At 48.0% G+C, this 24,620-nt stretch overlaps 1 protein-coding gene and 1 pseudogene across 1 annotated transcript in view; both read right to left on the bottom strand.

Annotated features, from left to right (window-relative positions):
- Positions 1-24,620, bottom strand: part of LOC148773218 (testis-specific Y-encoded protein 1-like) — a 47,431-nt gene that overhangs the window by 967 nt on the left and 21,844 nt on the right. The window contains exons 3-4 of the mRNA XM_088834007.1: positions 3,144-3,227; positions 1,532-1,541 (exon numbers count right to left, since the gene is read on the bottom strand). Of these exons, the coding sequence (XP_088690133.1) occupies positions 1,532-1,541; positions 3,144-3,227 (94 nt within the window). The remainder of the gene's footprint in view (positions 1-1,531; positions 1,542-3,143; positions 3,228-24,620) is intronic.
- LOC148773219 (PI-PLC X domain-containing protein 1-like) lies at positions 10,665-19,340 on the bottom strand (annotated as a pseudogene).

Below are 24,620 nucleotides of genomic sequence, written 5' to 3'. Positions count from 1 at the left end.
GTTTCAGCTTTAGCATCAGTCCCTCCAATGAACATCCAGGATTGATTTCCTTTAGAATGGACTGGTTGGATTTCCTTGCAGTATAAGGGACTCTCAAGAGTCTTCTCCAACACCACAGTTCAAAAGCATTGATTCTTCGGCAATCAGCTTTCTTCACAGTCCAACTCTCACATCCATACATGACCACGGGAAAAACCATTGCCTTGACCAGACGGACCTTGGTTGGCAAAGTAATGTCTCTGCTTTTTAATATACTATCAAGGTTGGTCATAACTTTCCTTCCAAGGAGAAGGCGTCTTTTAATTTCATGGCTGCAATTAGCATCCGCAGTGATTTTGGAGCCCAAAAAAATAAAGTCTGACACTGTTTCCACTGTTTTTCCATCTATTTCCCATGAAGTGACAGGACCAGATGCCATGATCTTAGTTTTCTGAATGTTGAGCTTCAAGCCAACCTTTTCACTCTCCTCTTTCACTTTCATCAAGAGGCTTTTGAGTTCCTCTTCACTTTCTGCCATAAGGGTAGTGTCATCTGCATATCTGAGATTATTGATATTTCTCCCAGCAATCTTGATTCCAGCTTGTGCTTCTTCCAGCCCAGCGTTCCTCATGATGTACTCTGCATATAAGTTAAATAAGCAAGGTGACAATATACAACCTTGACGTACTCCTTTTCCTATTTGGAACCAGTCTGTTGTTCCATGTCCAGTTCTAACAGTTGCTTCCTGACCTGCATACAGGTTTCTCAAGAGGCAGGTCAGGTGGTCTGGGATTCCCATCTCTTTCAGAATGTTCCACAGTTTATTGTGATCGACACAGTCAAAGGCTTTGGCATAGTCAATGAAGCAGAAATAGATGTTTTTCTGAAACTCTCTTGCTTTCTCCATGATCCAGCAGATGTTGGCAATTTGATCTCTGGTGCCTCTGCCTTTTCTAAAACCTGCTTGAACATCTGGGATTTCACGGTTTACATACTGCTGAAGCCTGGCTTGGAGAATTTTGAGCATGACTTTACTAGCGTGTGAGATGAGTGCAATTGTCCGGTAGTTTGAGCATTCTTTGGCATTGCCTTTCTTTGGGATTGGAATGAAGACTGACCTATTCCAGTCCTATGGCCACTGCTGAGTTTTCCAAATCTGCTGGCATATTGAGTGCAGCACTTTCACAGCATCATCTTTCAAGACTTGAAATAGCTCAACTGGAATTCCATCACCTCCACTAGCTTTGTTAGTAGTGATGCTTTCTAAGGCCCACTTGACTTCACATTCCAAGATGTCTGGCTGTAGGTCAGTGATCACATTATCGTGACTATCTTGCTCGTGAAGATCTTTTTTGTACAGTTCTTCTGTGTATTCCTGCCACCTCTTCTTAATATCTTCTGCTTCTGTTAGGCCCATACCATTTCTGTCCTTTATCGAGCCCATCTTTGCATGAAATGTTCCCTTGGAATCTCTAATTTTCTTGAAGACATATCTTGTTTTTCCTATTCTGTTGTTTTCCTCTATTTCTTTGCATTGATCACTGAGGAAGGCTTTCTTATCTCTCCTTGCTATTCTTTGGAACTCTGCATTCAGATGCTTATATCTTTCCTTTTCTCCTTTGCTTTTCGCCTCTCTTCTTTTTACAGCTATTTGTAAGGCCTCCTCAGACAGCCATTTCGCTCTTTTGCATTTCTTTTCCATGGGGATGGTCTTGGTCCCTGTCTCCTGTACAATGTCACGAACCTCCGTCCAGAGTTCATCAGGCACTCTATCAATCAGATCTAGTCCCTTAAATCTATTTCTCACTTCCACTGTATAATCATAAGGGATTTGATTGAGGTCATATCTGAATGGTCTAGTGGTTTTCCCTACTTTCTTCAATTTAAATCTGAACTTCGCAATAAGGAGTTCATGATCTGAGCCACAGTCAGCTCCTGGTCTTGTTTTCGCTAACTGTATACAGCTTCTCCATCTTTGGTTGCAAAGAATATAATCAATCTGATTTCGGTGTTGACCATCTGGTGATGTCCATGTGTAGAGTCTTCTCTTGTGTTGTTGGAAGAGGGTGTTTGCTATGACCAGTGCATTCTCTTGACAAAACTCTATTAGCCTTTGCCCTGCTTCATTCCGTGCTCCAAGGCCAAATTTGCCAGTTACTCCAGGTGTTTCTTGACTTCCTACTTTTGCATTCCAGTCCCCTAGAATGAAAAGGACATCTTTTTTGGGTGTTAGTTCTAAAAGGTCTTGTAGGTCTTCATAGAACCGATTAACTTCGGCTTCTTCAGCATTACTGGTTGGGGCATAGGCCTGGATTACTGTAATATTGAATGGTTTGCCTTGGAAACGAACAGAAATCATCCTGTCATTTTTAAGATTGCATCCAAGTACTGCATTTCGGACTCTTTTGTTGACCATGATGCAACGAACCACGCAAAGAGGTGCGGCCGTGAGGAGCTACCCAACGCCTGAGGCCAGGGCCAGCGGCCGAGAGGAGCTACCCCACGTCCAACAGGCAGTGGCTGCGCGGGCGCAGGAGGGCCGAGAGGAGCTACTCTGCATTCAAGGTCAGGAGGGGCGGCCTTGAGGAGATACCCCTCGTCCAAGGTAAGGTACAGCGGCTGCACTTTGCTGGAGCGGCTGTGAAGAGATTTTCCACGACCAAGGTAAGAGAAACCCAAATAAGACGGTAGGTATTGCTAGGGGGCACCAGAGGGCAGACAAACTGAAATCATAATCACAGGAAACTAGCTGATCTGATCACATGGACCACAGCCGAATGTGGTCCATTGGAGAAGGGAATGGCAAACCACTTCAGTATACTTGCCTTGAGAACCTCATGAACAGTAACAAAGGGCAAAATGATAGGATACTGAATGAGGAATTCCCCAGGACGGTAGGTGCCCAGTATGCTACTGGAGCTCAGTGGAGAAATAACTATAGAAGGAATAAAGGGATGGAGCAAAAGCAAAACCAATACCCAGTTGTGGATGTGACCAATGATAGAAGCAAGGTCCGGTGCTGTAAAGAGCAATATTGCATAGGAACCTGGAATGTTAGGTCCATGAATCAAGGCAAATTGGAAGTGGTCAAACAGGAGATGGCAAGAGTGAACGTCGACATTCTAGGAATCAGTGAATTAAAAATGGACTGGAGTCTCTCTCACGGACCTTCAAATCCATCATGTGGCTAAGCAAGTCTTCACTTTGCTCACTGATCTTGATGGACACCTGGGGGTGGTCCATAATCGAAAACGTTAAAACACTGATGAAAGAAATCAAAGATGAAACAAATAGACGGAGAAATATCCCATGTTCATGGATGTGAAGAATCAATATAAAGAAAATGAGTATACCCCCCAAAGCAATCGATAGATTCACTGCAATCCCTATCAAGCCATCAATGGTATTTTTCACAGAACGAGAATAACTTCACAGTGTGTCCTGAAATACAGAAATATCTCGAATAGCCAAAGCAATCTTGAGAATGAATGGAAGAGGAGGAATCAAAATGCCTGGCTTCAGACTACACCACAAAGGTACAGTCATGAAGACAGTATGGTACTGGCACAAAGACAGATATATAGATCAATGCAACAAAATAGAAAGCCCAGAGATAAAACAACGCTCCTATGGACACCATATCTTTGACAAAGGATGTAAAAATACACAATGGAGGAAAAACAATCTCTTTCACAAGTGGTGCTGGCAAAACTGGTCTACCAAATGTAAAAGAAGGAAACTAGCACACTTTCTAACACCATACACAAAATAAACTCAAATGGATTAAATTTTCAAATGCAGGACTAGAAACCATAAAATTCTGAGAGGAAAACATATACAAAACGTTCCCTTACATAAATCATAGTAGGATCCTCTATGACACACCTCCCAGAGTAATGGAAATACAAGCAAAATTAAACAAACTGGGCCTAGTTAAACTTAAAAGATTTTGCTCAATGAAGGCAACTATGAGCAAGGTGAAAAGACAGCCTTCAGAATGGGAAAAAAAAATAGCAAATGAAGCAAATGACAAAGATTAATCTCAAAAATATAAAAGCAGATCCAAACCAGACAAATAAATGAACCAAGCAAAAAATGGGACAAAGAACTGAAGAGACTTTTCTCCAAAGAAGACACAGAAATGGCTAACAAACACATGAAAAGGTGCTCAACCTCACTCATTATCAGAGAAATGCAAATCATAACCACAAAGAGGGATCATCTCCCACTGGTCAGAATGGCTGCTATCAAAAAGTCTACAAACAATAAATGCTAGAGAGGCTGCAGAGTAAGGGAACCCTCTTAGACTGTTGGTGGGAATGCAAACTAGAATGGCCACTATGGAGAACAGTGTGGGGATCCCTTAAAAAACTGGAAATAGAATTGCCATACAACCCAGAAATCCCACTTCTGGGCATACACACTGAGGAAACCAGAACTGAAAAAGACATGTGTATCCCAATGGTCACTGCAGCACTGTTTACAGTAGCTAGGATATGGAAACAAGCTAGATGTCCTTCAGCAAACAAACAGAAAAGAAAACTGTGGTACATGTGACTGAGCTACTAAAAAGAATGTAGCTGAATAACTTCTAATGAGGTGAGTGGAACTGGAGCCTATTATACAGACTGAAATATGTCAGAAGGAAAAACACGAATAGAGTATATTAACATATATAGATGGAAATTAGAAACATGGTAATGATGACCACATATGGGAGGTGGTAAAAGAGACACAGAAGAAACTTTTGGACTCTGTGGGAAACTTTTGGACTCTGTGGGAGAAGGCCAGGGTGAGACGATTTGAGAGACTAGCATTGAAACATGTATATTATGATATGTGAACTAGATCACCAGTCCAACTTTGATGCATGCCATAGGGCACACAAAGCCGGTGCACTGGGAAAACCCTGGGGGATGGGATGGGGAGGGAAGTGGTCGGGGTTTCAGGATGGGGAACACAGGTACACCCATGGCTGATTCAACTCAGTATATGGCAAAAACCACCACAATACTGCAAAGTAAGTAGCTTCCGATTAAAATAAATATATTAACTTGCAAGAAAAGACCCATGCACATGCTGTCTACAAGAAACCCACTTCAGACCTAAAGACACATATAGACTGAAACTGACAGGATGGAAAAATATATGCCATGCAAATGGGAATCAAAAGAAAAATGGAACAGCAATCCTCATATCATACCTTAAACTAAAGGAGATTACAATAGATAAGGAAGGACACTAGGCAGTGATGAAGGGATCAATACAAGATGAAGACATAGCAATTGTAAACATCTATGCCCACAACATAGGAGCACCTCAATACATAAGACAAACACTAACAGACATTAAAAGAGAAACTGACAGTAAAGCACTCATAGTCGACTTTAACACCCCACTCACACCAATGGACAGATCATGGAAACAGAATATTAACACAGAAACATATATCTTAAATGATACGTGAGATGAGAGGACTCTCATTGATATCATCAGGACCTGCCATCGAAATAGAGAAGAATACATCTTCTTCTCAAGTGCACATGGAACATTCTCCAGGATAGACCACATCTTGGGTCCCAAATCAAATCTCAGTCAAATTAACAAAATTGAAATTGTATCAAGCATCTTCTCTGACCACAACACTATGAGACTAGATATCAATTAGAAGAAAAAAACTGTAAGAAACACAAACACGTGGAGATTAAACAACATGTTTCTAAATAACCAACAGGTTACTGAAGAAAGCAAAATGGAAATCGAAAAGTTTCTAGAAACAAGTGACATTGAAAACACGACACCTCAAAACCTATGGGATGCAAGAAAAGTAGTGCTAAGGGGGAAGTGTGTAGCAATAAAACCCTAACTCAAGAAACAAGAAAAGCATCGAAAAGACAACCTCAATTGACTCCTAAAGAAGAAGAACAACAAAATAGTCAAAACTAGTACATAGAAAGAAATCGTAAAGATCCAAACAGAAATAAATAAAAGAAACAATAGGAAAGATTAATAAACTAAAAGCTGGTTCTTTGAGAAGATAAAACTGACAAACCTTTAGCCAGACTCATCAAGAAAAAGAGAGAGAAGAATCAAATCAACAAACTTAGAAATGAAAAAGGAGAGGTTACAACAGAAAATGCAGAAATACAAAGGAGGATAACAGACTATTATGAACAACTCTATGGCAATAAAATGGATAGCCTGTAAGAAATGGACAGATGTTTAGAGAAGCTCAATCTTCCAAGACTGAACCAGGAAGAAATAGAAATTTTGAACCACCCAATTACAAGCTCCAAATCGAAGCTGTGATCAAAAATTCCCAAAAGACAAAAGCCCAGGACTGGATGGCTTCACAGGTGAATTCCATCAAACATTCAGAGATGAGCAAATGCCTATCTTTCTAAAACTCTTTCAATAAACTGCAGAGGAAGGAACACTTCCAAACTCATTCTACGAGGCTACCATCACCCTGATACCAAAACCAGACAAAGACAAGACCAAATAAGAAAACTACAGGCCAATATCACTGATGAACATAGACGCAAAAAATCCTCAGCAAAAGTTTAACAAACAGAATTCAACGACACATCCAAAACCATAATCAAGTTGGGTTTATTCCAGGGATGCAAGGATTCTCCAATATTTGCCAATCAACCAATGTGACAGATCATATTAACCAAAGGAAAGCTAAAAATCATATGGTAACCTAAATAGACGTAGAAGAAGCCATTAAATTTAAGATTTTTTAATTACTAAAGTAAAAAAGAAATAAAGTTTAAAAAGAAGTAAACTTAAAAATGTGTAAAAAGTTGAAATAACTCAAATGTCCATCAACTGGTGATCGAATAAACAAAACATGCAATGCAAAATTATTTGGCCATCAAAGGAATGGAGTTCTCAGACAAGTTGTAACATGCTAGAGCTCTGAAATGATCATGCTAATTAAAAGAAGCCAGGAACAAAAGGCTGTGTACTGCATTATTCTGTTCATGTAAATGCGTATGTCCCAGATTAGGTAATTCTCTAAAGACCGAAAATAGAGTAGTGAGTGCAAGGGCCCAGATAAAGGGGGAAATGGAAAATGTCTGCCAACTGGAGAGTGTTTCCCATTGGAGTGATGAAAATATTCTAGAGTGAGACTGGGGTTAAAGTTATTCAACCTATGAATAAGTTACACATCAATGAATTATACAGCTTAACTAGTAAATTCGTGGTACAGGTACAACATGTCAATAAATAAAGGGAAATAATTTTTTAAAAAATGTACTGAAATTAACTTCTACACCCAGGAATATTATCCTTCAAAAACAAAGAAGGACATATTCTCATATGAACAAAAAATTGGGGAATTCATTCTCAGCAGATACCCTGTAAGAAACGTTAAAAGAAGTTATTTACACTGAATTAGATGATATTGAAGAGAAACCATGAGTTAAGAAAGACTGTTATGTTGAAGTTTGACAGAAAACGACAGAATTCTGGAAAGCAATTATCCTTCAATGAAAAGTTAATTGAAAAAATAAACGAAGGCAAATTGAAATGAAGGTTTCTTTTCTTATTATTCATTGGTAAAAGATAAATGCTTGTTTGGGTTTCTTCATCTTTGCTTTTCACCAATTATGAATCTTCATAAATAAAGTGGGTTTCATGTATATAAGATCTATTTTCACTCAGTGGTAAAGAATCCGCCTGCAATGCAGGAGCCGTAGCAGATGCGAATTCCATCTCTGGGTCAGGAAGACTCCCCACAGGAGAGCATGGCAACCCACTCCAGTATTTTTGCCTGGAGAATCCCCATGAACAGAAGAGACTGGTGGACATACAGCCCATGGGGTGGCAAAGAGTTGGACACGACTGTGCAAGTAAACACCAGCAGACACATATTCCTAATAGAAGCCCTGAAGATACTAAAAATAGATGAGAAAATTCTCAGCCTAAACAACGAAAAACAAACAAACAAAAAACCTAGACTGTAGAGCTGACTTAGCAAAGGTTTTAGGCAATAACATGTCTCCCAACAGTACTGTAAACAGTGTGTTCCACACAAGAGACAGGAGTAATTTTTAATACCCGCTCAATAGAAAAAACATTGTAGTTACATTCATAAATTAAAGGAAATTAAAATGTCCAGAAAACAAACATAGTATAAAAAAATCTACTGCTCATTTTCTATCTAATTAAGACTGTAAAACTGTAAGGGAATTTTTAAGAAAAAACATCTGTGAAGGATTAAGCAACCACCAAAGGAAAGAGTTGGACACGACTGAGCAACAGAACTGAACTGAAGCAGCCCCAATGAACGTAATTTTATTCTTTCCATAGTCTCAAAATAATTGACAAGAATGAATTTCACTTTAAAACATATTTTTCATTTGCAGCAGAATATTTCATATACGAATATAAGATTTTTCATGCTAAAAAGTTTGTAACTCGCAGCGAATATTTTGTTTCACTGATTTAGATATAAATGAAATCACATTGTGTGTCTGTGCCTTGACCATCTTTGTGGCATCACTGTGCATTTAGAATCAACTACTTGAAAGTGTGGACTGTGAAGTTCTCGGGTCACATACTGTTGAAGACTAGCTAGAAGGATTTTGAGCATTACCTTGCTAGCACGTGAAATGAGCGCAGTTGTGCAGTAGTTTGAACACTGTCTGGCATTGCCCTTCTTTGGGACTGAAATGAAAACTGACCTTTTCCAGTCCTGTGGCCACTGCCAATTTTTCCAAACTGGCTGGCGTGTTGAGTGCCACACTTTAACAGTGTGGCATCTTTTAGGATCTGAAAGAACTCAGCTGGAATTTAATCACTGTCAGGGAACATTTAACAGGAGGATTCCTGCATGCTGTTTTCTTTTTCTTAAGAACTCTCTGTTCCTTATCAGTTCCTATCCCAAGAATGAGTAAAGATGCATGCAGTTCTCAGGACTGAGGTCATGGGATGAGACATGCAGTGACTCTTTTCGGCCTCAGTGACCTTCTATGTATTAGACTAGACATGTGTGGCTATTGATAAAATTTCATCCTGTGTAATAGCTGAGTGATCAGCTTACTAAAGATATATAAGCCTGCATTTCTGCTAATAAAGCACCTTTGCTCCATCAGAGCTTGGGTCCCCGTGTCTCTCTCTCTCTCTCTTCCCTCAGCTAGCACTCTGGAGCACAGAAACCCATCTTGCTCACTCTGCTGCCCGGGCTTCTAAGACTCTCTCGAGAAGGCACCCGGTGCCTTCGTGAGAGAGGCAAGTCCTGTGTCAAGGACATTATTGGTTCTCTGCATCAACCAGGGAGTATCAGCCTCTCTCTCTCTCACTTTCTTATCGTCGCCTCCAGACCGCCAGGTCCCAGTACATTAAAGGACCCCAACAAATCACCTCCACTAGCTTTGTTTGCACTGCTGCTTCCTAAGGCCCACTTGACTCTGTACTCCAGGATGTCTGGCTCTAGGTGAGTGATCACATCATCGTGGTTATCCAGGTTATTAAGATTTTTTTTTTGAAAGTTTTTCTGTGTATTCTTGCTACCTCTTCCTAATCTCTTCTGCTTTAGGTAGGCCCATAACGTTTCTGTCCTTTATTGTGCCTATATTTGCATGAAATGTTCCCTTGGCATTTCTCATTTTCTTGAAGAGATCTCTAGTCTCTCCCATTCTATTGTTTTCCTCTGTTTCTTTGCTTTATTCAAATCCCTTGTGAGTATACATTGGAAGTGACAAATAGATTCAAGGCTTAGATCTGGCACACAGAGTACCAGAAAACCTACGGATGGAGGTTCTTAACATAGTACAGGAGGTAGTGATCAAAAGCATCCACAAGAAAAAGAAATGCAAAAGGGAAAGGTGGTTGTTTGAGAAGGCCTTACAAACAGATGAGAAGAGAAGAGAAAGGCAAAGGAGACACAGAAAGATACAGCCACCTGAATACAGGGTTCCAAAGAATAGCAAGGAGAGAGAAGGCCTTCTTAGGTGAGCCCCCAGGGAAGCCCCTTATCTACTAAAAGGGATTTCTCAGTGGGATCACTATGCGCTCAGTCCCCTCCTATGGGCACTATGTCATAGGGCCTCCTCCCCTCCCCAGCTGGGGGTCACCGTGTGCTACTCTCAGCGCCCAGGGGGAGGGGGCACCCTAGCCTCTCCCATGGGGAAGGCCACAGACCCGAGAACCAGGGGTGTCTCCCTGAGGATGTCATTGTACAAATCATGCACTCACCTTTAATCACCACCTCACACCCTGCATTCGCCGAGACACACACAGAGGACCGAGGAGACCATGGGTCCTGCCACCTGGCCCCACCTCGGCAGTCACCCACATTCACTGGACGGGCTGACGGATAACCAGCCCAGCAGGAGAGCGCTGAGAATAGCCTCCGCAACTCCCAGCTCCTCAACAAGCCAGCCGGCAGCCAGAAGGAGGCTTTCGGGTCCGGCCAGTGACGTCACAGGACGTAACTGAGACGCAGCCTCCGCAACGCCCAGCTCCACCCATGCGCCGTCCCTCAGCCCCAAGCAGCTTCCGGTTCAGCCCAGTGACGTCACAGGATGCGAACGAGGAGCGGCCTCCACGATGCCCAGCTCCTCAGCGCGCCGTCCGTCACCCTTGAGCGGCTTCCGGTTCACGCTGATAACGTCACAGGAGGTGACTGAGACACAGCCTCCGCGATGCCCAGCTCTTAAGCGCGCCATCCCTCAGCCCCGAAGCAGCTTCTAGTTCAACCTGATAACGTCGCCAAGAAAGCCGTCGGCCCAGATGAAGTCGCCTGCGATGGTGTTGGTATAGCTGGCGGCCAACCCCGGGCAGTGGCCCCGCACCCATGCAAAGGTAGGGGAGCCCCCACTGGGTCAGCTTCTCCAGGGACCAGGCCGGGGGGACGCAGTCAAACTCCAGGTTCTCTGTGAGGTTGATGCAGGCCAGGAACAGCCTGCCTGAGGCAAGAGAGGAGTTGCTGTTCATGGTGCTGGCTGTGGGGTCAGCCGCCCACGTGTGCAGTAACTAACCCACGGAGTCACGTGGCCAGACGAACCATATGGTCACCGACTCACATGGTCACCCAACCACGGGGTCACTACCCCATGCGGTGATCCCTCCACGTGGCCACCAACCCACGTGGTCACACCCCCATGGGGTCAGTAACCTGCGACGTCATGCGGTCACCTGTCCACATGTTTACCCACTCACACCGTCAGCCGTCCACGCAGTCACCCACTCACCGGGTCAGAAACTCAGATGGTAACCCACCTTGCAGTCAGCAACTCAAACCGGTCACCCAGCCACACGGTTACCCACCCACGCGGTCACCAACCCACACGGTCTCCCGCCCATGTGACCAGTAACCCATTGGGTCACCCACCAACGCAGTCACCCACCCGTGTGACCCCTAACCCATGGAGTCACCTGCCCATGCAGTCACCAAGCTGTGCCATCACCCACCCAGACTCTGGCCTCCGCAGCGGTCAGAGACTCAGATGTCCGACAGAGTCCAAAGTTCAGACAGCAGGGTCTCACGTGGGTGTTGACTCATGAATTTCTCGTGTTACAGAGGGCAGGCAGACTGGACAGTGACCCCAAAGACGTCCACGTCCTGGCCCCGTGTGGTGGACACAATAATGTCCGCACGGATGGTCACATCCTGTCTACATCCTGACCCCCTGTGGTGGACGCAAACGTCCCCAAGGATGTCCACCCCCTGCTCCCCATGTGGTGAACAGAATAAAGTCCCCTAATATGTCCTGTTCCATTTGTCCACTTGAACCCAAAGCCAGACCCATGCGCTAGGACATGCATGTGACCAGGTGTCCCGGTGTGAAGGTGGCACTCAGCTGGGTGCCTGCAACTCTTCACGTGATCCAGGTAGTGGACGAGGTCTCCAGGCTTCACCTGGTTCCCACACTGGTAGGGGATACGGGAACACAGTTCTGCATGCTGACTCATGGATGCCTCGTCCTTGTACGAGAGGATGACCTGCTGGCCCTGGGACCATAGCTGGTACAGAGTCGGCACCTCCTTGGGGGAGAATCATCCGGGTGCCCATGAGAAGTGTGCACAGGGGTGATTGGGGTGCCTTGTGACACGATGTGTCAGTTATCGGGGGTGTCTGAGAAGCTACAGTGATATGTGGATTGTTTGGGTGTCTATGAGCAGTGATGGGTTGGTTGTTGGGTTCTCTGTGAGAAGAGGCAGTCATGGGTAGATTATTGGCATGTCTGAGTAGAGACACTAGTGAGTAGATTGCTGGGGTGTCTGAGTGGAGACGGTGATGTGTGGGTTATTGGGGTGTCTTGAGCAGTGATTGGCAGATTTTTGGGGTGTTTGAGTAGAGACAGTGGTGGGTAGATTACTTGAGTGTCTTGAGAAGAGATGGGTCGATTATTGGGATGCCTGAGTGGAAACAGAGGTGGGTGGATTATTGGAGTTTCTGATAGGAAATGGCAGGTGGCTTACTGGGGCATCTTGAGGTGTGATTGATGGGTTTTGGGGGTGTCTGAATAGAGAGAAGGCAGGGAGGATTATTGGGGTTGCCTGTGACCAGTGATGGGCTGTTTTTTGGGGTGTTTGAGTGGAGACAGTAGTAGATGGATTACTGGGGTGCCATGAATGGCATCACCTGGTGCCTGACTCAGCCTCATGTGAGCAGATAGTCTGATTATAGTGAAGCCTAGTGCTTCCACCGCCCCCACTGCCAAGAGCATGGGGAGCCTGTGGGCCATGCTCACCCCACGGGGACACAGCATGTCCCCAAAGATGGTCTTGATGCAGCCCATCAGGTACTCGTACAGGTCCTCCATCATGCCCTCGAAGTTCCTGCATGCCAGGAAAACCACCTCCTGGGGGTGGTTCTCCAGCCACTCCAAGATCTCCATGAGGGCATTCTGGGCGGGGGTGGAGGAGAAGGGCCTTGTAGTGATAGACAGAGGGGTTGGGTGGGGACTTCCCCCAGCACAGCCACTCTACAGACGGGTTGGGGGGGTCCTGACGCACAAAGATGTAAAGCATGGTGCCTGCTCCCAAGGGACCCAGCCTCGCCTGAGTGGCAGTGGGGAGCCGTTGCATTACTCTGGTGTGTGTGTGTGTTTGTGTATATATGTACACGCTCCTGTAAGTACAGGTGTGCACACAGGCGTTCAGGGTCTGTGTGTGCACAGAGTCAGAGAGCAGTGCTTATAATACTGTGTGAAGACTGTAGGACAGGGAGCATGTGAGGCGAGCAGGGCCCTTACACACTGAGGCCCAGGACAGAACCTCCAGACCCCAAGGGTCATTAGGTTCTGTAGTGGGGGTACCGGGGGCTGAGGTCAGAGTGAGACATTAAGTGAGTTGGCCAGCAGCCGAGAGAATGGACTGAACATCCCAAAACTGGACACAGGAAAAGACGTGTCAGGGACCTGGTATAGCCAAATTCTGAGAGACACCCCAGAGGCCAGGGGTACAGGTGTGAGTTCAGAAACACAAGTTAGTCGGGAATTCTGAGTGACTGATGCCAGAGGTCAGCCCTCTCCTGCCTGGAGTGGACCTGTGTTGTCCCTTTAGAGGTCAGCCTCTCCTGCCTGGAGTGACCGTGTGTCCATCTGAGTGGACGTGTGCCCGTCCGAGTGGACGTGTGCCCATCCCCTCAGAGTCCCTCCCCCTCCTGCCTGGACCAGACGTGGCTGTCCCTGGCTGGCAGACCCTGCCGTCCATACCGCTGGCCCCCACCCCCACATCCATGAGGGTCGTCATGTACACCATGTGGCTAGAGTGCAGGTTCCTCTTGGTGCCCTCCTCCAAGTAGTGCCCTCCTCCATGTGCGCCATCTGCAGGTCCTCACGCCAGCATCCAGCTGCTCCGTGATACTCAGCACCTGCACACAGAGGTCGGTCTCCTGTGCTGGGCACAGGGGACGTCCCCCGACTCAGGGGCTGGGCATGCACTGAGGACGCCCAACCGAGGGCCGCATCGTCCACTGTGAAATCAACAGTGTTGGTGCTGCCGGGTTTCAGGCCCTGCTTCGGGGAAGAATGTCTCCTGGGTCACTGCTCACGTGGAGCACAGAGCCCGGGTCCAGATTGTGGTCTTGTGTGGGTGTTCCTGCAGAGTCCAGCCTCACCTGCCTTTCAGGCAGTCCCTGGGTGGAAGCTCTTTGTGGGTACAACAGACCCAGCTCCACATCACCCAAGCTGGACCCTTGGACACGAGGACACACAAGACACACAGAGGTCTGTGCCCACCCCCACAAACAGCACTAGGAAAGGCAAGAAGGAATCAAGGGGAGAGAAGCAAAGGAAGAAACATGTGTCCACCACACAAATAAGACAGGGAAAAGCAAAAAAAATAACTTTAACATAAATTGAAAATCGAAAGTTGCTCAGTTGTTTCCAACTCTTTTCGATCCGATGGACTGTAGCTCTCCAGACCCCTCTGTCCATGGAATTATCAGGCAAGATTACTGGAGTGGGTTGCCATTCCCTTCTCCAGATCTTCCCAACCCAGGAATCGACCCGACATCACCCACATTGCAAGCAGACTCTTTACCAGCTGAGCCACCAGGGAAGCCCTAATACAAATTCGGAGCAGAAAATGTACTGTGTCCTCTACAAGAAGCCATGATGGAAAAAGAAAAAAACATAAGGATACAAAAATGGGAAAGTAAATAATAGATTCTCTCTATCAAAAATAAAACAGAAAGCAAAGCTAATATTAACATAAACTAGTAGCAGAAAACGGTACTGTGTTCTCTACACAGAGTCATAATGGAAAAAGAAAACTATATAAGGATGAAAAATGGGAAAGCAAGTCAAAGCCCCCAAATATCCAAATTAAAAGAAAAGCAAAGACTCATATGAATATTGTCAACTACACACAGGCACTTGCCATCCACCTCTACAAGGATTAAATGAAGTGCTCCTTGAAACGCTAATCTTCAACACCGACTCAAAGAACACCACCCGTGCCCCCCACCCGCACACACCCAGGTCTCTTTGGCAGCCATACCACTTGAGACCACGGCACCGAGGTCCCCCAGGATGGATGGACCCTGCCCTGGACGGAGGCAGAACAGAGGGACCCAGCACCAAGGGACCCTCAGAGCAGAGGGACCCCAGTCCTGCAGGACCCCCGGGCTCTGGTGGCCCCCCTCCTGCTCACTCCCTCCTCTGGGTGTGAGCTCTTAAGGCCAGGCTGCAGGCACCTGATGCAAGCAGGAATGTAGTTTGTGTACATTCCAGCCCTGGCTCTCTGCCCATCAGCTCCCCTGAGGAGGATTCCAGCAAGCTGGAACCTCCCAGGAGGAAGCAGTTACACAAGGCAAGAGCTGTGCTTGACAGCCTCTTGTCCTCTTGGGAGGACCAGCCTGGGAGCAGAAAATCCAGGAATCTGAGTGCCCCTCAAGTGCGGGTACAGGAAGGTGGGGTCCATCTGTCCCTTCCAGTGGGCCCCTGCTTCTGCAGGCACCTGGGCCCAGGTGGGTTGTCTACCCTGTCCTGCATCCACCCCCTGGCTAACCTGTGTGCCAGTGACAGGACCGCTGTCAATTGGGTGCCCCCTCCCCACAGACAGGTCCCTCGGCATTGACACCTCTCCATCCTCCACAATGACTGCCTCCCACCCCGGCTTCTCTCCACCCCAAGAAACCCCCGATCCACCCTGGGGAAGCCCTCGAGGGGAAGGGTGTGAGTGTTTGCATGTGATGTCAGTCGCTTCAGTCGTCTCGACTCTCTGTGACCCCATGGATTGTAGCCTGCCAGGCTCCTCTATCCGTGGGATTTCCCAGGTGAGACTACTCCAGTGGGGCGCCATTTTCTCCTCTGGGGGATCTTCCCGGCCCAGGGATCAAACCCAATCCCCTGCATTGCAGGCTGATTCTTTACCATCTGAGCCACCAAGAAAGTCTCCCTGGAGGGGGTGCCGGTGTGCAAACGCAAACCCACCTCAGACGACATGAGAACTCAGCTATTGCTTATCTTGGACCAGGAATGAGCTCTCGTGTCAGGTCAGCTGCACAGAGGGTTGGAACCAGCCTCCCCCTTCCCCTCCCAGCTCCCCCAGCCTCTGTGTCTTCAGATGGTGATGTTCATAGTCCATGGTCCCCCGTTCTGGCTTCAGGCTTGTTCCACAGTAAAGCTGTGTCCTTTCCTACGTTTCTGGGAGTTGCTCTGGGTGGGGAAGATCTCCTGGAGGAGGGCATGGCAACCCACCCCAGTATTCTTGCCTACAGAATCCCACGGACACAGAAGCCATGCGGACTACAGTCCATGGGGTCGCAATGAGTCAGATATGACTGAGCAACTAAATCACAATTCTGCTTTACAGCAGGTTTGTTCTTAATCCCGTTTCCCCACCGGGGATAAGGACACTGTCCCCTGTGGGTGACACTAGCTGCTGGAGCTGGGTCCAGGGCCCGGGCGTGCCTGCAGACCCTCATCTGGGTGGTGGGCCACTTGAGCACCACGGGCAGGGTGGCACATGGCAGCACTTTGCCCAGAAGCTGCAGCAGCCTCGCCTCCTTGTGAGAGATGGGTGACTTCTTGTTCAGGCAGTATGTCATCCTGCGGTGGCTGCCTGCAGGGAAACCAGGCGGGGGACATGTCACCCCCTGAGCCTGTCCACTGTGCCCCCAAGCCCCCCTAAGGATGCACAGCTATAGCGCTGGGGGCACAGGGGAGTACCGAAAGTCGTATCCACTGAGTCCTGGGCACTGAATCTTGTCTCGAAATGGGGTCTCTGCAGATGTGAGAAAGAGAAGAGCAATTTATATTAGGAATCCCTTTTTTGGACAGGAAAGGCTTACGATGGCTTTTGATTTTCTGGTTTGTTGTTTCCCAGGTGGTGCTCGTAGCAAAGAGCCTGCTTGCCAAAGCAGGAGGCATAAAAGATTCAGGGGTGATCCCTGGGTTGGGAAGATCTCCAGGGAAGGGAATGCCAACCCACTCCATTATTCTTGCCTGGAAAATCCCATGGAGAGAGGAGCCTGGCTGGTACAGTCCATGGGGTTGCAGAGAGTCAGACACGACTGAGCACAGACAGACCGTCCCTAGTTACAGGTACTTTGAAGTTATTCATAGTATTTTCAGGCTTTTTATGACGCCAGTGTTGTGGTCATTTATTAATGGTGATTTCTGTGTGGTTTCATTTATTCTTTTTCCTTTTAAATCTGTGTGATCTGTTTCAGAGACAGTGTGGAGAGGTTTACACTTTACCAGTCACCTGGGGACAATCCAGAAATCCTTCCCTTCTGTCTCTGAACATAGGTTTGGACTAGTTTTCTTTTGTTCTTTTTTTTTAGTTTTTTTTTCATATAAATGTATTTATTTTCATTGGAGGCTAATTACTTTACATTATTGTATCGTTTTTGCATACAGCGACATGAATCTGCCATGGGTGTACACGTGTTCCCCAACCTGAACCCCTCTCCCACCTCCCTCCCCATACCATCCCTCTATCCTGTATCACGCATCGAACCTGGACTGGCTATTCATTTCCCATATGATAATATACATGCTTCAGTGCCATTCTCCACATCATCCCACCCTCGCCCTCTCCCACGGAGTCCAAAAGACTCTTCTATAAATCTCTGTCTCTTTTGCTGTCCCGCATACAGGGTTATCGTACCATCTTTCTAAATTCCGTATATATGCGTTAGTATCCTGTATCTTTTTTTTTCTTATTTATTCTCAGGGTCACGGGATGGGAAAGAGGATTTACTAGTTGATAATATAATTTGATTTGATGATGTTATGGGAGAGTGGATGGATGGATGAATGGATGGTGGGTAGGTGGATGGATCAATCAGTGGATGGGTGGAAGATGGATTGGTCAGTGGATGGATGGATGGGTGATGGATGGATAGATTTATGGACGGACGGGTGGGTGGTTAGATGGATGGGTGTGTGGATGGATAGGTGAGTGGGTGGATGGACAGATAGATGAGTGGATGGGTGGGTGTGTGGGTGGATGCATGGATAGGTGGGTCAGCAGCATGTGGTCCATGCACACGGTGGTGTATAACTCACCCTGAAAAGGAGTAAGGTTCTGACACAGGCTACATCGTGGATGGACCTTGAACACACGATGGTCAGTGTGAGAAGCAGACACAGAAGGACACATTTTACGTGTCCATTTATAAGAGAGGTCCAGAACAGGCAAATTTACAAAGACAGAAGCAGATGAGTGGTGCCCGGGCTTGGGGGAGAGGCATCACGAGTTATTATGTAAGGGGAACAGGAAGGAGAGCGGCCAAGGACCCCTCTGTGGATGGAGGAGGCCTGAAGACTCGGAAGCATCCTCCTTGTGGGGCCCCCACAGCCTTCCCCATGGGGAAGCACCCGGAAGGACTAGGAAAATGGGTCCATGGTTCCCTGTATGCTCCACACCCTCAAGGGAAGGGCCGTGTGGGGGCCCCTCCTCCGGGGGAGGGGTGGAATGGCTGCCATAGAACCCCACAGCTGTCAAGAGGGTGAGAAAGAGTCTAAAGCTGCCTTCCATAGAAAGTAGCACTTCCTGTTTGTCCAACTGTCCATGTGCGCTCCCAGGGGGCAGTGCCCAGGGTCACAGCCAGGGCAGGGCCCAGTGTCTACACGGCCAGAGGGGCGTTTGTGGAGAATGGGGCGCATTTGCACCTTGAGCAGGGTGCTGTCTAGCAGGGACCCTCCCCTCCAAAGCCACGGGGTCTGGTGAACAACCCTCTGATGACCTGAGCACAGCAGTGTCACCCTGGAAGTGCCCGCTTGCCTGGTCACCACCGGGCATCCCCAAGTCAAGATGCCCGCCCATGGCTGAGCTTTGCAGCATTTTTTGCAACCAAACTGGCTGGAGTCAGAGGTTCCTCATTTTAATTAGATAGTTCGGTACCACTTATTGAGTTGTTTGGGGGCGGGTGGCCCCCTTAAACTTTGGGCCCTCCAGGCTCAAGTGCAGAAGGTGCCGCACAAGCTCTGATGGAAAATATGGGTGGAAAGGTGAGGAACCTGAAGTTCCCAGGGGTGCCCTGAGGTAGGACAGAGTAGCTGAGAAGGCACAACCCCCCCCTCCAAGGTGGTTGGCATTTGTCCTGAAGGCAGGCTCTCGGGGGTTCTTGTACCTTCCGGGTTGATTGGTATAAAGTGGACAGACAAGGGAAGGTGCTGGTGTGTGTATGTGTGTGTCTGTAGTGTGTGTGCAGCGTGTGTGTGTGTTCAGTGTGCCTGTATGTGTGCGTCTTTGGCACTGAGGCTTCCCACACTCGGACCCGTCTGGCAGCCACATCCCCACAGAGCCGAGCCTGCGGGGCCTCACCTGGGATGGAGAGGTGTTGCAGGGGCACGTCCCAGAGCCGAGAACTCAGTGCTGACATCCAGTCCGCGTTCACCTTGGTGGCACAGGAGGGAGCCGGGCGAGCTCACCTGCCAGCCCATCGGAGGCTGAGCCTGGGAGATCTGGGGGAGGAAATGGGGCTTTGCATAATTAAAACAGGACCTGCAGAAGACCCAGTGCTGGCGGTGCAGAGGCGTGGCTCTGAGAAACCAGTATCTGCGGACTTCTCTCCAAGAGAAAGGAGGATGGGGTGGTGGAGAGGGGAGAAGAGCTCTACAGTAATAGTTCCTCCCTGCAGTATTAGCTCCTCTCTGTTGTCATAGTAACAGTTTCCCCTATGGGGTAACAGTTGTCTAGAGTTCTCCTTTATCGTCTTGGAGTAATAGTTCTCGTTTATTGTCATAGTCTTCCACTCCACACCCTAATAGTCCTGACTCTATTGTCATACTTCACTTTCTGTTGTCATAGTCCCCCCTCTGCCGTAAAAGTCTCTCCTCTACTGAAATAACCGCCCCTCTAATGTCATAGTCCTCCTATATAGTGATTGTCCCCCCTCTGTTGTCAAAGTTCCCCTTCTACAGTAGTATTGTCACAGTTCCCTCTCTGCAATAATAGTCCTCCTTGATTGTAGTAGTCCCCTTAAATTATAAGTCTGCCTCTAATATCCCCCTTGTAGAGTAAAAGTCCTCCATTGCTATAATCTCTTTCTACAGTCAACACCCCCTCTCCACTGTCATAATCCACCCCCTATATCTGTCTCTGTGGTAATAGTCTTTCCTCTAATAATCTCCCTCTGTTGTCAGTATTCCCCTTCCACAGTGAAAGTCTCACTTCTACAGCAACAGTCCTGCCTCTACTGCCATAGTTTCCCCTCTGTACTAATAGTCCACTTCTCTTATCCCTATTCTGTATTAATAGTCTCTTCCCTATCATAATGATCCTCCCTCTATAGCAATAGTCTTCCTCAAGCTCAGTCGTCCCTTTCTATTGTAATAGTCCCTGTCTGCAGTAATAGACCCCCATTCAATATAATAGTCCCCCCTAAGGTAATCGTCCTCTTCCATTATACTAGTCCCTCTCCATCATAGTCCCCTCTGATCAGTATTAGCCCCCCTCTACAAAGACAGACCACCTTCTGCTCTACAAGTCCCACATAAAGTATAATAGGCCCCTCTCAACAGTGAGAGTCCTCCTCTATCATCAGAGTCCTCCCTCCACAAAGAGTTCGGCCTCTTCTGTAATAGTCCCCCTCCTCAGAATGGTCCCCCTGTATTGTAATAGTTCCCTTTATTATAATAGATTTCCATATTGTCATAGTCCCTCCTCTACTGGAACAGCCCCTACAGTATCAGAGACCCCTGTCATTTACTTTTCCATCTCCACAGTAATAGTCGCCACTATAATAAAGGTCCTCCTTTATTATGAGTTCCCTCCCCACAGTAGGGCTTCCCCAGTGGCTCAGGTGTTAAAGAATCCGCCTGGATTGCGGGAGACCTGGGTTCACTCTCTGGAAGTTCCCCTGGACAAGGGAAGGTCTAATATTCCGGTATATCTCCAGTATGTCTCCAGTATTCTGGCCTGGAGAATTCCATGGCCTGCATACAGTCAGACACGACAGAGCGACTTTCACTTTCTCCACAGTAATATCCCCCCTACATGGTCATAGCCCCATTTATTGTTGTATCTCCCTTCTATCATATTAGTCATCTCTCGGCAGTAATATTGCCCCTGTACAAATAAAGTCCTGCTGCTGCTGCTAAGTCACTTCAGTCTTGTCCGACTTTGTGTGACCCCATAGACGGCAGCCCAGCAGTGCTCACCCCGTCCCTGGGATTCTCCAGGCAAGATCACTGGAGAGGGTTGCCATTTCCTTCTCCAATGTGTGAAAGTGAAAAGTGAAAGTGAAGTCGCTCAGTCGTGTCCGACCCTTAGCGACCCCATGGACTGCAGCCTACCAGGCTCCTCCATCCATGGGATTTTCTAGGCAAGAGGGCTGGAGTGGCTTGCCATTGCCTTCTCCGAAATAAAGTCCTACCTCTGTGTAATCATCCCCTCTCTAGAGTAATAGTCCTTCTCCCTGAAGGACTCATATCCTCCTGTAACAGTCCCCTTTCCTCTTCACAGTAATCCTTCAGGATCAAAATCTCTTTTCTAATCCAAATATTCAACGAGATGCAAGTAGAACACACAGCAAAGCAGTACATCAGAACTCCAAGCACGGCATTGAGGGGAGCACCTGTGGATGTGTGTGCCCCTGCACATAGGACTCCTTTGGTGCGTCTGCGTCACCATCCTGGGGACACCTGTGGGTGTGTGTCTGTCTTCCCCTCACAGAGGAGACCTCCCCATTGTACAGGCCACCTGCACACTTGGTGTCCTGTCCACAACTCTCCCCATAACACAGGTCACTGGCCCACTCCTGAGCCCTCTTGTCTCCACATCCCTGGACCTCTGTTCCCTCACCATCCCGGTCAGCGTGTCACAAGCACTTCATCCTCCCATTTGCGCTGGCCTGAGATGGTGGTGGGTTCACAGTGATGGGAGGAGGAATGTCCCATCACCTGTGAACAACAATCCTGTACTTGCAAGACACACCCCCGTCTCCCAGGTACATAGGTGTGGGTCACCTTCCCTCTTTTCCTTGTCTGTGAACTCCAGCTGCCTGGTTTCCAAGTGCAGATTCAGGAGTGCTCCGCAGTAGTGCCACCCAGCCTTGGGGCCTGGGACAGCACCCCAGGGAGCAAGCCGGGTGCCCCTGCACACCCGGATGGTTTCTGCTTGGCGGGGCACTTTCTCCTGTGGGTCTGACACGCCCTCTGCATTCTCAGTCCACTCAGGTGAGCAGGTGGGGCACATGCCGGTGAGGTCAGGTTCTGCCCCTGTGGGCCTGCAGTGAGACACTGGAGGAGGCCCCGTGTGATATCGTGCACATCTGTGGGTGGGGATGGGCACAGAGGAGCTCAAGAAGTAGTTCTCAGGTGAACGAATGGATGGAGCAATGCAGGGCTGGCAAACCCTGCACATAGCCAGTCCTCTCATCCTGCTCACCCGGCCCCCTGAGTGGTCCGCAGGCTTCAGGAACACCAGGCTCCTAGACATCTTCTCAGGCCCCCAAACTCACCAGCTCCCTGAAATACTCACTGCGTCCCCCAGATACTCACCAGGCCCCCGAAATGCTCACTCGGTCCCCCAGATACTTGCCTGTCCCATGAAACGCTCACTGGGTCCTGCAAACTCGCTGGCCTCCTGAAATGCTCGCTGGCTCTCCCAGATACTCGCCAGAACCCTGAAAGGCTCACTGGGTTCCCCAAACTCTCCAGCCCCCTGAAACGCTCACTATGTCCCCCAAGCACTTCCTGGGCTCCCAAAGTGTCCATCCACTGGGACCAGCCCATGACCCTACCCGCTCAACATAAGGACAGGACTCAAGACCTGGGTCATCAGGTGTCCTCTCCCAATGGTACTGGCCAGCACAGGGTTAGCACCGGCTCAGCACTCATGATGGGCTTCTCACTGCGCCCCACGGTCCACAGTCCAGGGGCTCCCTCAGGTTCCGTGCTCCAATCCAGAGGGACTCAGCTTCCACGTGGAGACGCTGGGTGGGTGCCTCCCTTCCCCGACCTTGTCCCGGCCCTCCAGCCCCTTCTGTGCACAAACACACACGCATATATGTATCTGATGCTTGGAAAGATTGAGGGCAGGAGGACGAGGTGGGTGACAGAGGATGAGTTGGCTGGATGGCATCACCGACTCAATGGACATGAGTTTGAGTGAACTCCGGGAGTTGGAGATGGACAGGGAGGCCTAGCGTGCTGTGATTCATGGGGTCGCAAAGAGTCGGACACGACTGAGTGACTGAACTGAACTGAACAGTGTCTCTAGTAGGCTGCCCTTTGCTATTCAACAGTTTTTTTTCCTGATGATCTCTTTGATGTATATTCATGTCCGTTTGTTCCTTGCAAACTCTTCATTTATCCCACATTCCCTAACTTTTTCTTAGTAATCATAAGTTGCTTTTCTAAGTTTGTGAGTCTGTTTCCACTGCGTAATATCCTACATTTGCATTAATTTCAAGAAGATACCTGTCAGTGCTACCTTGTGATATTTGTCTTTTTCTCTCTGCCTTCCTTTCCTTAGTATGGTATTCACTCCATCCATCCACACTGCTGTCACTGGCATTATTCCATTCTGACTCAGGGCTGGGTAGCATTCCAGTGCAGAGGTACACCAGTCTGTCTTCATTTTCCTGTCGATGGATAACTTGGTTGAATTTGTTGCAGGGAGAAGGGAAAAATGGGTTTCCCTGGTGGCTCAGCCAGTAGACAATCTTCCTTAGAATGCAGGAGACGTGGGTTCCGACCTTGAGTAGGGAAGATCCCCTGGAGAAGGGCATGGCAACCCACTCCAGTATTCTTGCCTGGAGAATCTCATGGATAGAGGAGCCTGGTAGGCTGCAGTCCATGGGGTCGCTACTAGTCGGACACGACTGAGTGACTTCACTTTCACTTTTCACTTTCACACATTGGAGAAGGAAATGGCAACCCACTCCAGTGTTCTTGCCTGGAGAATCCCAGGGACGGCAAAGCCTGGTTGGTTGCCCTCTATGGGGTCGCACAGAGTCAGACATGACTGAAGTGACTTAGATGCAGCAGCAGCAGCACCCATTTACACCCCCACTGAGAGTGTAGGAGAATTCCCTTTTGCCTCCATCCTCTGCAGCCCATATTCTCTGTAGATTTTTAGACAGGGGCCACTCTGACCTGTGGGAGGGGACTTTTCATGGGAGTTTTGATTTGCGTGGATTTAACACATAGCAGCGTCCTGCAGTCCATGGAATCGCAAAGAGGAGGACACAACTGAGCACCTTAACTGAATACATAGTGAGCTGGACAAACTTGCCAGGTGCTTTTTGATATTGTACAGTGCCTCCAGTTTACCTCTTGACATTGTTTTCTTGAAAGGTGTCCCTGTTTTGAATTCCTGTCTGAAGATCTACCCCGGGACATGACTGGATGGGAGAGGTCAGTTACATTCTCTCAGGCCTTGTGAATATGAAGAGACCAGCAGCACTAGGTTTAAAAATGTTTTTCTGAATGACGGTTCTAAGGCAACAGCATTGCTTCCTGCCCCACTCTGGTCCTCAGGCATTGAGTCTCATGGAAAACTCTGTTCATGGTTTGTCATCTAGAGTGGAATGTGCCAAGGCTTGAGGCTCATTTCTCTGTCCCCCTTACCCAGGGTCCCCAGGACACATCGCAGTTTGTGGACCCCACTCCACAGAGGGTGCTGTTATCTGTAGGTGTGGTGACCCTAAAGACAGAGGCTGGAGGTAGGAACCCCAGCCTAGGGGACAGAGTGGCCAGGGGACCTTGCAAACCTGT

The sequence above is a fragment of the Moschus berezovskii genome, chromosome X (assembly GCF_049115385.1).
Source record: "Moschus berezovskii isolate FMDL1 chromosome X, NW_MosBer_1.0, whole genome shotgun sequence".
Lineage (NCBI taxonomy): Eukaryota > Metazoa > Chordata > Mammalia > Artiodactyla > Moschidae > Moschus > Moschus berezovskii.
This window is presented reverse-complemented; position numbering and strand designations above follow the sequence as displayed.